Source organism: Balaenoptera musculus, chromosome 2 (assembly GCF_009873245.2).
Source record: "Balaenoptera musculus isolate JJ_BM4_2016_0621 chromosome 2, mBalMus1.pri.v3, whole genome shotgun sequence".
NCBI classification, from domain to species: domain Eukaryota; kingdom Metazoa; phylum Chordata; class Mammalia; order Artiodactyla; family Balaenopteridae; genus Balaenoptera; species Balaenoptera musculus.
This window is the reverse complement of record NC_045786.1, coordinates 90,372,907-90,387,648: the sequence shown is the minus strand read 5'-3', so window position 1 is coordinate 90,387,648 and position 14,742 is coordinate 90,372,907. Positions and strand designations below refer to the sequence as shown.

At 48.8% G+C, this 14,742-nt stretch overlaps 1 protein-coding gene across 1 annotated transcript in view; it reads right to left on the bottom strand.

Annotated features, from left to right (window-relative positions):
* Window positions 1–1,396: 1,396 nt before the first annotated feature.
* The window catches only part of VPS39 (VPS39 subunit of HOPS complex), a 56,186-nt gene continuing 42,840 nt past the window's right edge, over window positions 1,397–14,742 (bottom strand). Inside the window, exons 12-25 of the mRNA XM_036845141.1 lie at window positions 13,254–13,396; window positions 11,200–11,343; window positions 10,599–10,740; window positions 9,838–9,924; window positions 9,439–9,512; window positions 9,013–9,111; window positions 8,275–8,392; window positions 7,652–7,780; window positions 6,496–6,598; window positions 6,228–6,273; window positions 5,167–5,316; window positions 4,867–5,001; window positions 4,516–4,607; window positions 1,397–3,467 (exon numbers count right to left, since the gene is read on the bottom strand). Coding sequence (XP_036701036.1) covers window positions 3,392–3,467; window positions 4,516–4,607; window positions 4,867–5,001; window positions 5,167–5,316; window positions 6,228–6,273; window positions 6,496–6,598; window positions 7,652–7,780; window positions 8,275–8,392; window positions 9,013–9,111; window positions 9,439–9,512; window positions 9,838–9,924; window positions 10,599–10,740; window positions 11,200–11,343; window positions 13,254–13,396 — 1,538 coding nt within the window. The 3' untranslated portion in view covers window positions 1,397–3,391. The remainder of the gene's footprint in view (window positions 3,468–4,515; window positions 4,608–4,866; window positions 5,002–5,166; window positions 5,317–6,227; window positions 6,274–6,495; window positions 6,599–7,651; window positions 7,781–8,274; window positions 8,393–9,012; window positions 9,112–9,438; window positions 9,513–9,837; window positions 9,925–10,598; window positions 10,741–11,199; window positions 11,344–13,253; window positions 13,397–14,742) is intronic.

Below are 14,742 nucleotides of genomic sequence, written 5' to 3'. Positions count from 1 at the left end.
TAAAGGCTTTAGAGGGTCCCCTTTGACCATCGTGAGCCTTAGGCTGCAGATGGTGTGTGGTGCTCCCTTTTCTGCAGACCGCAGCCGCCTAGGTGGCCAAGACAGGCACAGTTTCTGGAAGAAAGGATCTCTAGGGCAGTGAGCTGTTGGGAGATACATTTCTTTTCCTCAACCAAGACCCAGTCATCTCCATTCTCCTCCCCAGTGCCCGAGTTGGGAGACTGAAAAGATGACATTCCAAAATGAGGTGATTCAACTCTGAAATGAATTCTGCAGGCAAGTTCAGACCAGAAATTCCCAGAACTGCTGTTGGCCAGGTCCCAAGGGAGAGGGCCTGTTTCTGCTTAATTTGGAGCATGAGGCCAAGACCTGGGCTGGGATCTCAGAAATGCCAGAGTTCCACCCTCTTAGTGACCTGTATGCACAATGTGGAGGCCCACGGAGCCACAGCAGGGGAGCCTGAGGGAGGGGCACGGAGCTAGCTGGGGGCAGAGCCAGGGCCCCTGACTGATTAGAGTGCTTTCTGGGCTGTATCCTACTCTCTACTGGAAGTCATCGGCCCCATGCCTCAAGAAAGTCATACCTCTTAGTCCCAGACGTTTTTTCATCCCCAGAGAAAACTCAGGATGGCCAGAGATGGCTCCGGAGAGGGACACAGAAGGACCAGATTGCCTTTTTGGAGCTGGCCAAAGTGGACCAACACTTCTCCACTTCTCAAACATCCCTAGGTTGGGCTTCCCTGGAGGCGCAGTGGTTTAGAGTCTGCCTGCCAATGCAGGGCACACGGGTTCGAGCCCTGGTCTGGGAAGATCCCACATGCCACGGAGCAACTAGGCCCGTGAGCCACAATTACTGAGCCTGCGCGTCTGGAGCTTGTGCTCCGCAAAAACAGAGGCCGCGATAGTGAGAGGCCAGCGCACCACGATGAAGAGTGGCCCCCACTTGCCGTAACTAGAAAAAGCCCTCGCACAGAAACGAAGACCCAACACAGCCAAAAATAAATAAATAAATAAATAGATGGATCATCACATTAAAAAAAAAAAAAAAATCCCTAGGTCCCTTAATCCCACCAATTCAACACCTTTCCTGCCTGTCCCAGTCATCATGAGCAGCAGGAAGAGGCACGAGGCCCTAATATGTGAAGCGAAGGGCAAGTAGTTTGGATCAGCTAGAGTTGCAGTGTCTATTAGCACTTTGTGATGCTGGAAATGTTCTGTATCTGTGCTGTCAATATCAGCTACACACTAGCTGTACTGGACGGCACACATCAAGACAGCAGTGTTATACTGACTTTTTTTCTCAGTCACTAATTGGATTAGTCTTCTCGATTATTAACGTCTCATCGTTATTTTCATCAAATCCCACAGGAAAGGGGGAAAAAGAGACCCAGACAGGCTTGGTTTCTTACTTCATGATGTTTATTATGAGAGATCTTCGTTGTCCTCACTACAGAGCTTTCACCTCCAGCCTTCTCCACACCTCCACGGAGGGCAGAGAGTCCAGGGAAGGAGAACGGAGTTCAGGAAAACTGAGTCGTTTATGTATTCCAGAAGGGAAGGAAACACACATTCTTCATTCTACTGCTTCAAACACGTGTGCCACACAGGTAGGGAGATACACACACCGCAGGCGGGGAAGGCAGGGCGCGCAGGGCGCGCAAGGCGGGGCCTGTTTCTGCGGCTGCTCCCAGAGGAAGCTCGGTCCAAGCCGCTGCAAACAGGGCCCCGGGCAGCACTGCATCCTAGCGGGGGCGTGGCCAGTGGGACATGGATCTTGTGAAGCGCTGCTCGGCCTCCCAAACGTGAGCAGAGGGCCCCGCCTCTGTGAACGGTGCTGACGGCCCTCACTCAGTCCCTTCAGACCCTCCGCAGAGAGCGTGCCTGGGAGGAGCCTCATCTACACCAGCAAGTCAGGCTACAACACAGGCCCCAGAGAGCACGGTGCTGGGGTTTAGAAAGGATCTCATGTCAAGGACAGGCCACTAGAACAGTGTCAGTATCGGGTGCTGTCACATGCCCTCATTACTGTTAGAAACACTGGGGTAACAAGACGGTGAATCTACAAAATCCCCAGGAGGACAGGATGCAGGGCCGCTGTCCCTGTGTCCTCAGCCTGCAGGGCTAGGCACCCCTCCTGTGGGCTCTAGAGCCCCGTGGGAGGCAGGGTCTCCCCCGAATACAAACAAGTGCTCAGCGGATCTGGCGGTGAGTTATGTCACAAACTCCTGCCGCCAGCAGCTTGGCCGACTCCCGGCTGTCCCCGAGCACCTCACAAGCACGCCCTGCATCACGTCAGTGTCAGTTCCTGATCTCATCGTTCCCTGTGTACAGCAGAGATCCACCTACCTACCATATCCCAGAGCCATCCTCCAACCCCTGCAAAACAAAGCTGGAGAACAATGGCCAGGCCAAGGTGTAAGGTAGGCGGATGACACTGGCTGGGAAGAGATAGGTGCCCCGAGCACAAAGCACTCTGCTCAGAAAGCCTAAACCAACCTGCCCTGGGCGGCTGGTGGGTGAACCAGGAGCAGGAGCCTCTGCGGACACCTGCCAAGAGGTCACATACCCAGGGCAGCCCGCCCTTAGAGCAACCGTCACACTCGGCCCGAGGCACAGAGAATGAGGCTCTCCTAAGCTTCCAGGCATAGTGCAGACAGTCCAGGGAGGCTCTATTTACAACACAGCTGACAATCGAGCAATGTATTCCTAGAAACTGGGACTTCCTCTCGCTTCTCATTTTACCTTGGTTAAAATACTAGTTATTCCCGGTGTCAGGAAAATAGGAGAGAAAGCCTGGGTGGAGCAGTGGGGGGCGAGATAAAGGAAGAAAATAAGTAGAAAGTGAAGGAGACTGAAAAATAAAGAGCTGCGTGGGGAGACTGGTGGGGGGACACAGGGTCAGCGACTACAAAGTGACCAGCATTACCTAGAGGACGGGCCATTTGGCCTTTGCAGCCAGAGGAGCTCTGGTACTCCAGGACTTCAGGCAGCCAAGCTGAGGGCTCCTGTGAAGTCCTGCATAGAAAACTTGGAATAAACAACCCCAGGGTTGCAAACACTTGAGACAGTTTCCTTATTCGGGTGATTGGAATGCAAAGACAGGATGGTGCCCTTCCCCGTCTCCTCCTGTCCAAGCAGGTATAAAATTCTCCGGAATTGCCTGCAACATAATGGTATATAAGGTGTAACTAATTGCTTTTTCTATTAAAAGCCTGGCAACGCCAGAACACAAGTCTCACTGATTCAGAGATGTTCCAGGGCACAGGGTAGCCAGTAGTGTCCAAATGGGGAGACCCCTGGTGGTGGCAGCAACCCCGGATTCCCCAGGCCGGGGCTCTCCCCGCCTCTGGGATAGCTGAGCTGTCCGCTGCTCAGTCTTCGGCTTGCTGGGCTCAGGTGTCAGCCGGGTTGACCTCTTTGGAGCAGAAATAGTGCACGACCACCCCATTGGGGTATCTTGCAAATGCACTGCAGGGAAGGAAAATGACCTGGGAGTGAGGACTGCCTCTAAGAGAAGACCGCTTCTTACTGGAAAAGGCACCTTACCGGGTGCCATCCCAGAAGCCGCCCACCCTAGCCACAAAGAGCAGCCTGGCTTCTCTGGATTTACGTAGCCACCATCTCTGTCAAATATCCGAACAGAGGATGAGGTCCACGCCATTTGAGCGCATGGGGATATCTCTTACTGTCATCAATGTGCAAGCACAGGCAGATGGGGCAGTACACCAGCCTGGCTCAGCAGCGGCTGAGAGCCGACTGCTCATCAGAACAAGTTTTGGGCTAATTTTTTTTTTTTTTAAATATTTGTTTATTTATTTGGTTGCACCAGGTCTTAGTTGCAGCAGGTGGGCTCCTCAGTTGCGGCATGTGAACTCTTAGTTGCAGCATGCATGTGGGCTCTAGTTCCCTGACCAGGGATCAAACCTGGACCCCCTGCACTGGGAGTGCGGAGTCTTACCCACTGCGCCACCAGGGAAGTCCCTTGGGCTAATTTTTAACAAAGGACAGCGAGTCTTTCTAAAGAAAAGGATTCTTCCAGCCATATAAGAAAAAGGACAAATCATTCTTCTTTGAAGGAAAGGGGACTGACTGGAGTATATGCCTTAAAACAGAACGATGCTGCCTCAGGATTTTACTCAAGTCATGAGGCAGCAGGTTGAAAGACCTTTTTCTTCCTTCAGAGGTGTATCCTTAAAAGATAAGGACTTCCTGCCCACATACAGCTCTCACACACCCCCTGGCTACATCACAATGTTTAGCTGCCAGAGGGGAAGGGCTTTATGGGCAAGGAGTCAAGAGCTCCATGCCATACATTTCAGGCCTTTAAATTCTCAAACCCCCTCCACACCCCCATCAGACAACGTGGCCTGCCCTCTGGAGGCTCAAGAACTAAAAGCGGCCCGGATAGTCTGCAGCTGCACTTTCCTCTTCGGTTAAGGGGCATAGGGGCATTTAAATCCATCCTGAGTGTGACCCACATCAGAGCCGACAATGCATAGCTGTGGATGAGGCTCACCTGTTCCCAATCTTCTTCTTACACACCATGCACACCTTCTCCTCTGTGATGATGCACTTCACCTGCTGGTGTAAAATCCGCTCTTCCTGGACCTGGGAGCAGAGAGATCGGGGGGAGAAGTCCCACTGTCCGGCAGGTATTTAGAACAGAAGGAAGGGCCGGCACTGTCTCATCTCCCAGCCCACAGAGACTCCCCTAATTGAAACACCTGCATTTAAATGCCCAGTTGGTTACCGATCAGCTTGAACTAGAGTTCAAAAGCATAAAGCTCTGCCTTTATCTACAGGGAACGTGGTTAACTGTCTCACACTGAAAAGTACACGCCTGCCCTCGTGTCTGAAAGGCTCATACCCTCAGGAACTCTGCATGGAGAAGGTTCTTGAGCACTTGATTGAACCGTTTCTTTTGTGCATTCTCTTCCAAGACCTTTTCCAGAAAGATGCGTATATCGTTAATCTGAGTGTTCGCTGGTAGAAGGTTGATGGCCTGGGGACAGGAAGAGAGAAGGGACTAGGGTGAGGCGGGACACGAGTGAGACTGAGGAAATGCCTGCCGTCACGGAGCCCTCGAACCCCAGTCCCTCCTCTGGCCCCTCTTCTCGTTCCATGCTGTCCACACGCGCCCTCCGTCTCCCCGAGAAGAACTCCTGACCTTGGTGGTATCCAGTTTGCCGTGGTGCAGCTCGAGGACCTGCAGGGCGGCTTGGAGGTTGGCTTGCGGCTCCAGCAGTTCCAGCTTGATTGGTCCCAGGCAGTGAACGCTGGGCGGGGACAGGTACATCCGGAGCAGGGACAGATACACCTGTCTCATACACAACAAGCCACGCACGTCAGGCTGGCAGCAACCCTCCCAGAACCCCCAGTGTGACCACACCTAAAGGCAAGAGGGTTGGTCTATAGGAACAGCTGTCACGGAGCATTTAAAACTCATCATTTTTCACCTTTTAAAAAATTTTGTAAAGTCAGTCAACTGAAGATGTCAAAAATTAAAGATTGTGTTCTCCCTGAGAGAAAAAAAATCAAATGCCTTGTATTTGTTTTGCATTACACTGTTAACAAAACGACTCAAAGACATCCCTCATTTCCTTTGGCTTTGAAGGCTGAGACCCTGCCACGTATTAGTAGATGAGGATTACCCAAGATGAGACGCTGCATCTCCTACTGGTACCCGTACCACAGCGTTTCTCAGCCTCAGCACTCAATATTCTGGGCCGAATAATTCTTTGCTGGGTCTGTGCTTGTGCACTGTTTAATAGCAACTCTGGCCTCTACCGCCTAGGTTCCAGTAGCACCCCTACCCCCAGTCATGGCCACCAAAAACGTCTTCGTACATTGACAGATCCATGTGCAATCTAGACAGAGCACACGTGTGCACCTTACCAGAACCATCAGATGTTCCTTCTCAACAGGCTGACCACATAAATTTATTACACAAGTCGGGATTCTTTCGAGAGTAAAGGGGCAGGGGTGCTACGAATAATCACACAGGCGACGACAGGTGTAATCCAGAACCATCCCAAGCAAACCAGGATCATGGTCACCCTGCCTCTACCTCAACATGCACGTGCAAAACCAATCAGCACATTGACCCATGACCTGTCTTATCTTAGCAATTCATACCAGGGTCACCTGTGGCCAAACCAGAGGGGTTAGCTATGCTAAGAGGGACAGTGCAATGCACCCGTGCTCCCTGGGGCCAGGGTCACTACTTACATCTTTGTTGCCATCTTTATTTTGGTCATAATGCTTGTGGCAGTACCTGCAAGGGAGAAAGTGGTGAGACAAGGCCACGTCTAGAGACAGCGCATCGATGCTGCCTGCGTGCGCAGCCTAACGACAGCAAAATCGGGAGCCAGCACACGAGGTGATTCTCGCTCCTGCTGAAGGGTGGAGGGGTGGCTTTCTTAGCCTCTCACGCCTCTCATCTCTCTGGGGGGCCTCTTTTAGACCCTTGCGAGGTGGGATGACAGGGTCAACGTACTCTTCAGCCATTCTCGTATCCTTCAGGATGTGGACGTAGATGAAGAGAGCTTGTTCGTGTTTCCCCATGCGTCCCAGCAGGAGAGCACGCTCTTCTAAGAGGCCTGTGGGGAAAAAGGTGTATAAGTAACCATCATCCCCATTAGGCAAGCCCAAGGCCAGGGGCTAAGGAATGGATATTGGGGAAATGTAAAAGGGGAAAAAATATTTTTATTACTTGGGATTTTTTCAAGGAGAAAATGACTAAAATTTTTAAAAGGGAAGAGGGGAGGGAGCTATTTTAGGAGGTACTTTATCCCATCTTGTTTGTGATTGCTTATAAATGGGGCAACAACACTTGATGATCAGCCAAGTGCATAATAAGCACCTACAATGTACCAGGCACTTCAGCTAGGTAAACAGACACCTAGTCTCTGCTCTCATGGAGCTTATACATCAGACAGACGTGTGTCTTTCTTCAGACACACGTCTGTCTGATGTATAATTAGACATTATGCCAGATTATAAAAACGGCTAACCAATGAACTTGGCCAAGAATATGTACTGAAGCAAGAAACAGCTTTCAACCTGGCCATCAGTTAGCATGTGGTGGGGCTTCCCTAGTGGCGCAGTGGTTAAGAATCCGCCTGCCAATGCAGAGGACACGGTTCAAGCCCTGGTCCGGGAAGATCCCACATGCCGCGGAGCAACTAAGCCCGTGCACCACAACTACCGAGCCTGTGCTCTAGAGCCTGTGAGCCACAACTACTGAGCTCATGAGCCAAAACTACTGAGCCCACGCACCACAACTACTGAAGCCCATGCGCCTAGAGCCCATGCTCTGCAACAAGAGAAGCCACCGCAATAAGAACCCGCGCACCACAACGAAGAGTAGCCCCCACTCGCCGCAACTAGAGAAAGCCCGTGTGCAGCAACGAAGCCTCAACGTGGCCAAAAATAAATAAATAAATAAAAATTAGCATGTGGTTCATACCCAAAAGAGACTCCGCTCAAACAAAACTGAGCCTTCAGAGGGGACAGAACAGGAGCACAGGCCTGAAACGTGTGGTTTTTCCCAGGCCCAACCTTTTGGAGGGCTGGGGAACCGGTAAAAGGGAAAGATCCGTTTTTGCATTACCTTCTGCTAAAGTGGCTCTGGACCTAAGCCAGACACTCACCATCAAAAGGAAAATCACAGATGAGCCGACCTGGGTCATAGTAGCTAGAAATTTCCAAGAACTTAAGGAGCTTCCGTCGGTATTCTCCCAGCTCTCCCTCTTCCTCACCAGCAGGGACTGGAGCTTTGCCTTTAAGGAAAACCACGCTCAGCATGAAAGGATGCTGTTGGGCAGCAATGTGGGGTCATTAAGAAACACGAGAGGGATGGGGTTCAATAATCAGAAAGGGCCTCCATGGTGGTTTCCAGTTGGCCTTCTCTTAGCTTATGGTCTCTACATGGCCCCAAAACATCAGCTTGAGGTAAGAAAAAAAAACCAAGCTGCGTAGAGAAGCACTCTGCTAGACAAACCTGTTTCTCATCAGCACAGGTGTCACTCTGCGGACAGATCTGCTCCTTCCCCACCACCAGGGGTGACGCCCAGGGAAGCTAAGAGGTGCCCAGATCCAGACACCAGCCCCTGAGTCTCACCTGTGGGGTCACTTAGCTGCCCTGGCTCCTCTGAGGCACTTCCTGCCCACCTGGGCCTACAGAGAAGGTCTGCTTCCCTAAACCACCCACGGCACCCTCAGGTCCAGCTCTCCTCTAAGGCCTGGGGCCACCCCGCTTTGCAAGAACTGGTACCTGCAGGGAAGGACAGGAGATATTCCTTCATCAGACCTTGCACCTTCTCACAGTACAGCTGGATCAGGCAGTTGTGGAACCGAGAGCCCGTCTCCTCCCAAACGTGGATGACGTGTTCCTGAGGCAAGATACAGGTCTGCCTGGTACCCTCTGTGCTGTGACCCAGCCCATCGCCCAGGCTCCCTCACATTTTTAAGGCCCAAGAGGTCCCATCCAGATCGTCCCCTAATTAGGCCACAAATATTACCAAGGGATAGCTCTTCTAAAACCACTGGGAAATTTCACAGTACAACCCAGCAATATCAGGAATTATTGTCTTGATTTCCAATCGAAGCTCCTTTATTAACTCTGTCTCATAATCCTCCAAATCAGCCCATGTAATTAAGGTTAAGTATTTGCATTCTGGTACTTAGGACTGATTTGTTGTCCTTCAGTCACAGTTGAGTCTGGCTGTACAAATGTGGCTCTGAAATGTTTTTCTCCAACATCCTTCTCTTTTATCCCTCTGTACGTCATCTTTAGAAGGTAGCATCTTTAAATCTTTAGAAGGTAGCATCAAAAAGTGACATCTCCAGCTTAGTCTACTGGGATCTCTGTCTTCAGAGGATATTACATTCCTTACAATTCCTTCCAATCCCCAAGGGACACAAACCCTAATCTGAACTGGCTAATCACTGACTCACGCAGTCCCCGATCCTGGGTTTGAAGCTTTTTAGTTCAGATCAAAAAATACCTTACCAGATATGGAATTGCCAGACCCTTAAAATTCTCCACTAAGAAGCCAAGCACTCGGTCTCGTGGCAGAGACTCCACCTCTGGGAGGTCCTCAGTAAATATCTGTTGGAACAAAACCCGAGTTCTAGCAGCAGAACCATCTGATGGCAATTCTTCCAAACGCACATGCGCACAAGCGTAGGGTCAAGTGGACAGACACTGTATGGGAAGGGCGTCTGTGGCCAGTTACTATGGGACAGACTAGGTCGCAGGTCTCCTGGCATCTGCACCAGGCTCTTTCCACTCCACTCCATTGCTGTTCCATGTTTCCCAGTCTTTGAAACACCAGAGAACTGCATAAATCCTTCCTCCCCCTCCATCCACTGCCATCTGAAGTAGAATCAGGACCAACCGTGGTGCCAGATAAATCCAAGGGGCTCTGTGACCTACCTTCAGCCCATCCTCTGGAAAGTCTCTCAGCACCCACATTGAGTAGGAAAAAATCAAATGCAGGTTTTCTGTGCCTAGAGGGAAAAGTCAGCAGATGAAGCCCACCCACCCTGCCCATAGGACCAGGAAGGCAGGTGCCCAGGTTGCCCAGGATTTATCTTCCAGAGAAGATAGCTCTGTCCAAGCACCAGTCACTCAGGGCTGCTTGGGCCTACCGAGCTGGCTACACACCAAGGAGCTGTCATGGTTCCATCACCGGGAGGACTTTCACCCTAGCCAGAGGAACCCAGTTGGGTGAACACGAGGGAGGGAGGGGAATGACCAGTTGGAATCAGAAAGGGAGAGGTCAGGTCCACTTCACCATCCTCTCCCCGCGCCCCTTCCACAAGCTGGACTTACCCAGGTGTTGCAGGTACTGCACTGTCCTCTCATGGCCTTTCAGAGGGGAATTCGCTTTCTTGGACTGGTCCACCAGCACCTGCAGAGCTGGCCACGAAGCCCAAGAATAAGGTCATGAGCCCCTTCCAGAAGGCGTATCTCCTTGGAGAGTCATCACACTGTAGGCAGTTTTTGGCAGGAAAGAGGTTTTTGCAGGAGGCCCCTTTGTCTTGTCACCAACCTTAAACCAGGCACCTACATGCTCTGCTCGTCTGTAGCCCTAGCACACCTTTCAAATCTTGTGATCACACAATACTTTGCCTAACTCGTTGGTTCTTTCCATAGATCAAAGAAGTAGAAATGAAGAAAAAGTGATTAAAAGAGGGCCAGATCTCCTCCCTAGCTTCCCCTTCAGTAATCTTGTGAACAAACTGTGTGAACAAGATAGCATCTAAAGAAAAATCACAAGAAGGCAACAGGCCTGCACACAGTGGGGGATGGCCCCTATCTCAATGATTAATTGAGATTACTTCCCTTTTTCCCTTTAAAAGCTTTTGTGGTCGAGCAGAATCTTCAGAGGGGGCTTTTGGGGCACACTGAGTCCACCATCTCCCCAGACTGCCAGCACTCTCATTAAAAGCAACTTTCCTTTCTTACCAACATTTGTCTCTCTCTCGTGTATTGATTTTCCAGCAGGGAGCAGCCGGACCCGATTCGGTTAACAACACCTCAGTCAAAATACAAGAGACCCTCCCAACCAAAGAAACCCCTCCTCCAGTCACCTTTCTCATGGAGCCCCTTCTTCTCGTACAGGATGATCAGTTCGCTGTACTTGTGAGCCTTCTTCAGCACGTGCTCACTCTCTTCGATGTGGCAGTGGTTGTTCTCCAGGCGCAGCAAGGGGGCCACCAGGGCCACGTTCGTCTGCAGAGGAGGCAGGATTTCAGCAGAAGCTGCTTCCTGGGGAGCCCGCCCCTTCCCCAGCCCCGGCCTGCTTCAGGCTGAAATGCCAGGGGTGTGACAAGCAAGAGACAGCAAACAACCCTTTGCCAGGACTACAGGTAGTACCTTGTAAAGCATTTATGCTCTTCCACACAACATGTTTCAAGGGTTTTTGGGGAGAGGGAGGGTAAAGAAAGGGGAAATTTTCTTTGAGGGAAATACTGTCCCTGTTCACCTCGTAGCACTAACCCCCATCTTAGCAGAGAAGACCAGCCCACTGTAAGATTCTGGGTCAACATCTCGCCGTATCCCCTCAATTCCAAGAAGCTCACAGACGTCAGGCCAAGAGTAGCTGGTTCCTGTCATCAAAGGCTTCACTCTTACCAGGGGCAGGGACCCCAGAGTAGGGGACTGTGGGGACCCGAGTGCTGGAGAACTCACATGGAGGTAGCACTTGAGCAGGGTGGTGTCAATGATTTGCAGCAGCTTCTTCTTGGATTTGATGGTAGGAGTGCCTTCCATGAGCGGGGAGGTGCTGGACTGGTGATCAGAGTCATTCAGCTTCTTGACCAATTGGCTTCGTTTCTGCCAAGGCCAAAAATGCAGGGTCAAGGCCAGCACTAAATCTTTCTTTATCACCTGAGCTACTAGGCAATTCCAAATACGTCTAAATCAGCTCACACCTACCCACACCCACCCTGATCCCACATTAGCATTCAATTTTTATCAGGGATCAAAATAGATGACCACCAAATCACCAGACACAGTGACAATTATCTACTGAGTATTTACTACAGACCAGGCACTATGCCAAGCACTTTACATATTATCTTATTGTAAACCTACAACAGATGCAGGTAATATTAGCCCCATGTTATCAGTGAAGAACCTAAGGCACAGATATTAGATACCTCCTAAGTGGCAGAGGCAGATTTCAAATTAGGGTCTGATTCCAAAGCCCGCGTTCCTTTCCTTTTTTAAATCAACTTTATTGAGGTATAAGTTATATACAATAAAATGTACCCCTTAAAAAGTATACTATCAGATGCGTTTTGACAGATATATACATGCATGTAACCACCACCCCAATCAAGGAACAAAACATTTCTGTTACCCCTGGAAGTTCCCTTGTGCTCTTCCCAAAGAATCTTACCCACCCTCTACCCCCACTGATCTGATTTCTATCACTAGAGACTACTTGTCCCGTTCTCAAACTTCCTATAAACGGAATCATCCAGTTTGTACTATTTTGCGTCTGGCACGCCCATGGTCTTATTTGTTCTACCAACTCTCTGGCACAATGCTCATGTCAGTTACCTCCATACATTCCAAGCTCAGTGGAGAAGGCCAGGGAAAAAGGTATGCTTGGAGTCCCCTAAAGCTAAGATGTTGAAAATAGAGGGTCTTCTGTGATGCCACACGCTTGGGAGACTTTCTGCCCCGGGAACCTTTTTTTCACTTGGCTCATGGGGTGTGCAGTATGCAGACAGAGGCAAGTTTCTGTGCTCCTTGAAGGCCGCCAGCCACCCCTGGAGCCCAATGTCAAGGAAGTGCCAAGGCAATGGATGCCTGACCGGACCTGTGGGATACCCACTGACCCAGAAGCAGGTGATGGCAAGCTGGCTTACAATTTTCCTAGCAACACTTCTCATGCCCATCCAGAGGACCCCTTACAAAGGTCAGCAGAACACTTCTGGGAAAAAATTTATTAAGTTCTCTGACTCTGAGTGGGTGCACAGGAAATAAATAATAACCTTCTGCACAGAAATGTAGGGTTCAGAGGCTTCAATGGAGACATTAGTTTTAGTGCTGACATGAAAATTTCACTTATCTGCCCATAACAGTAAATTGAAAATAATTTAAGTCTAAATACTCCCCCTAAAAAAAACATGTTATAGAAGAATATTTAATGACAGGGAAGGACTTTCCTAATATGTGGCTAAATGTTTTAAAAGTAAGCTATAAAACAATATATAGCTTGATATCCATTTGTAATAAGTAAACCAATATATAAATAAACAAAAATTATTCACAAGTACAAATAAAAGTCTGGAAGGACAACACTAAAATGTTAGTTAATTTTCTCTGGGTGGTAGAGCTATAGGTGATTTTTATTTTATACTTTTCTGTGTTTTCCAAGTTTGCTGCATAGAGCAGGTATTTTTTCCAAAAGCATATATGTTCCCAAAAAGTTTGTTTTAAAAAATGTATTCTTTTCTATCAATCAAACTTTTCTTTTTAGTTCCTATAATAGCTTAGTGTGAATTTACCATGAACTGAATGTGTTTCCTGGCATCAGGATTTGGCAAAAAAGAGCTCAATAATATTGTTAAGCAGGGGGATGAAGCAGAAAAAAAATGTGCCCCCCCAGACTTCGATAGTGTTCATTTACGGAATACCTGTGGCATTATAGAAGGCCCCCAGTTCCCTGCCATAGAGAAGCAGGTACTGGAACTTCCAGGTAAACTCTTCCATATACTTCTGTATATACCTACCTGTGTCAGGTAGTCAATCAGAGCTAAGTGAGCCTTCTCCAACTCAGCCCCAGAGAGCACAGGCAGTGGGTTAGGATACTGTAGCTGCTTCCTGTAGTCTGTGGGTAGCAGGTCTGGGTACAGGCCCATCACATGTGTAGGATCTACATGGAAGGTAAACATGATTCCCCAGAAAGGAACACAGCAATTTAAGGATAAACAAAAACAAGACTAGTACTACAGCAATAAAAGTTCCAGACTGACTTTTTAAAAGGAATGACTCTTGGGGCTTTCCTGGTGGCGCAGTGGTTAAGAATCCACCTGCCAATGCAGGGGACATGAGTTTGAGCCCTGGTCCGGGAAGATCCCACATGCCGAGGAGCAACTAAGCCCGTGCACCACAACTACAGAGCCTGCACTCTAGAGCCCACAGGCCACAGCTACTGAGCCTGTGTGCCACAACTACTGAAGCCCGCTCGCCTAGAGCCCGTGCTCTGCAACAAGGGAAGCCACCGCAATGAGAAGCCTGCGCACCACAACGAAGAGTAGCCCCCACTCGCCTCAACTAGAGAACGCCGGCACGCAGCAACAAAGACCCAATGAAGCCAAAAAGAAAAATATATATAAATAAATAAAATTAAATTAAAATTAAAAAAAGAGAAAGGAATGACTCAAGTTCATAAAAACTTGAGCTATACACATATAGTTTGAGCACTAAAACATTACAAAAATGGCATGACTATATTCTAAGACATATACAGAATTAGAATTGAAAATTCATTAACTTGCTAAAAGTAGGGGAGAAAAGAATTTCCCAAGGAAAAACTGATAGGACATTGAAGCTGAAAAAGATCAATAGACTTACTAATAAAAAGCATATATATGTCAAAAAAGGAATAGTAGTAAAACAAAAACACCAGGCAACAGGCTAGGGAATATGTTTGCAGCATATATGGCAGAGGCTAATAGGTTGATTATATAAAACTAATTCACACAGATTGGTTTAAAAAAACATGGGATTTCATTTGATTAATGGGCAAAAAACATAAATAACTGACAAGAGAAGAATATAAATAAGGGGGAAAATGTTCTGCTACATTATCAAAGTGGTATACATTAAAAATGTCAAAGAGGTGACATCTTTATATCCATTTAATTAGTTAAAAAATTATTTTTATATGCTACAACCCAGTGCTTACAATATTGTGAAACTGAATCACTCTTATACTGCTAAGGCAAAAATATTGCTACCTCAACAAGTAAAAAAGCACCTGGACCAACTAATCCCACTTTTAGGAGTGTATCCTCAGAAAACAATCCAAAATATGGGGGAAGGGCCAGGTCAGTGCACCCAGGGAAAACCCCAGTCAGTGCCCACTCCAGCCCCAGCCAGCCTGCCAAAGCCACCCAGCATATGCAGTCTACGCAAGGGACGCTCCGACACAAGGCCACACCTTCAAGACCAGGAGAGGAACTGTCTTGCCTAATTCAATGAGAGTAAAAGCTGACT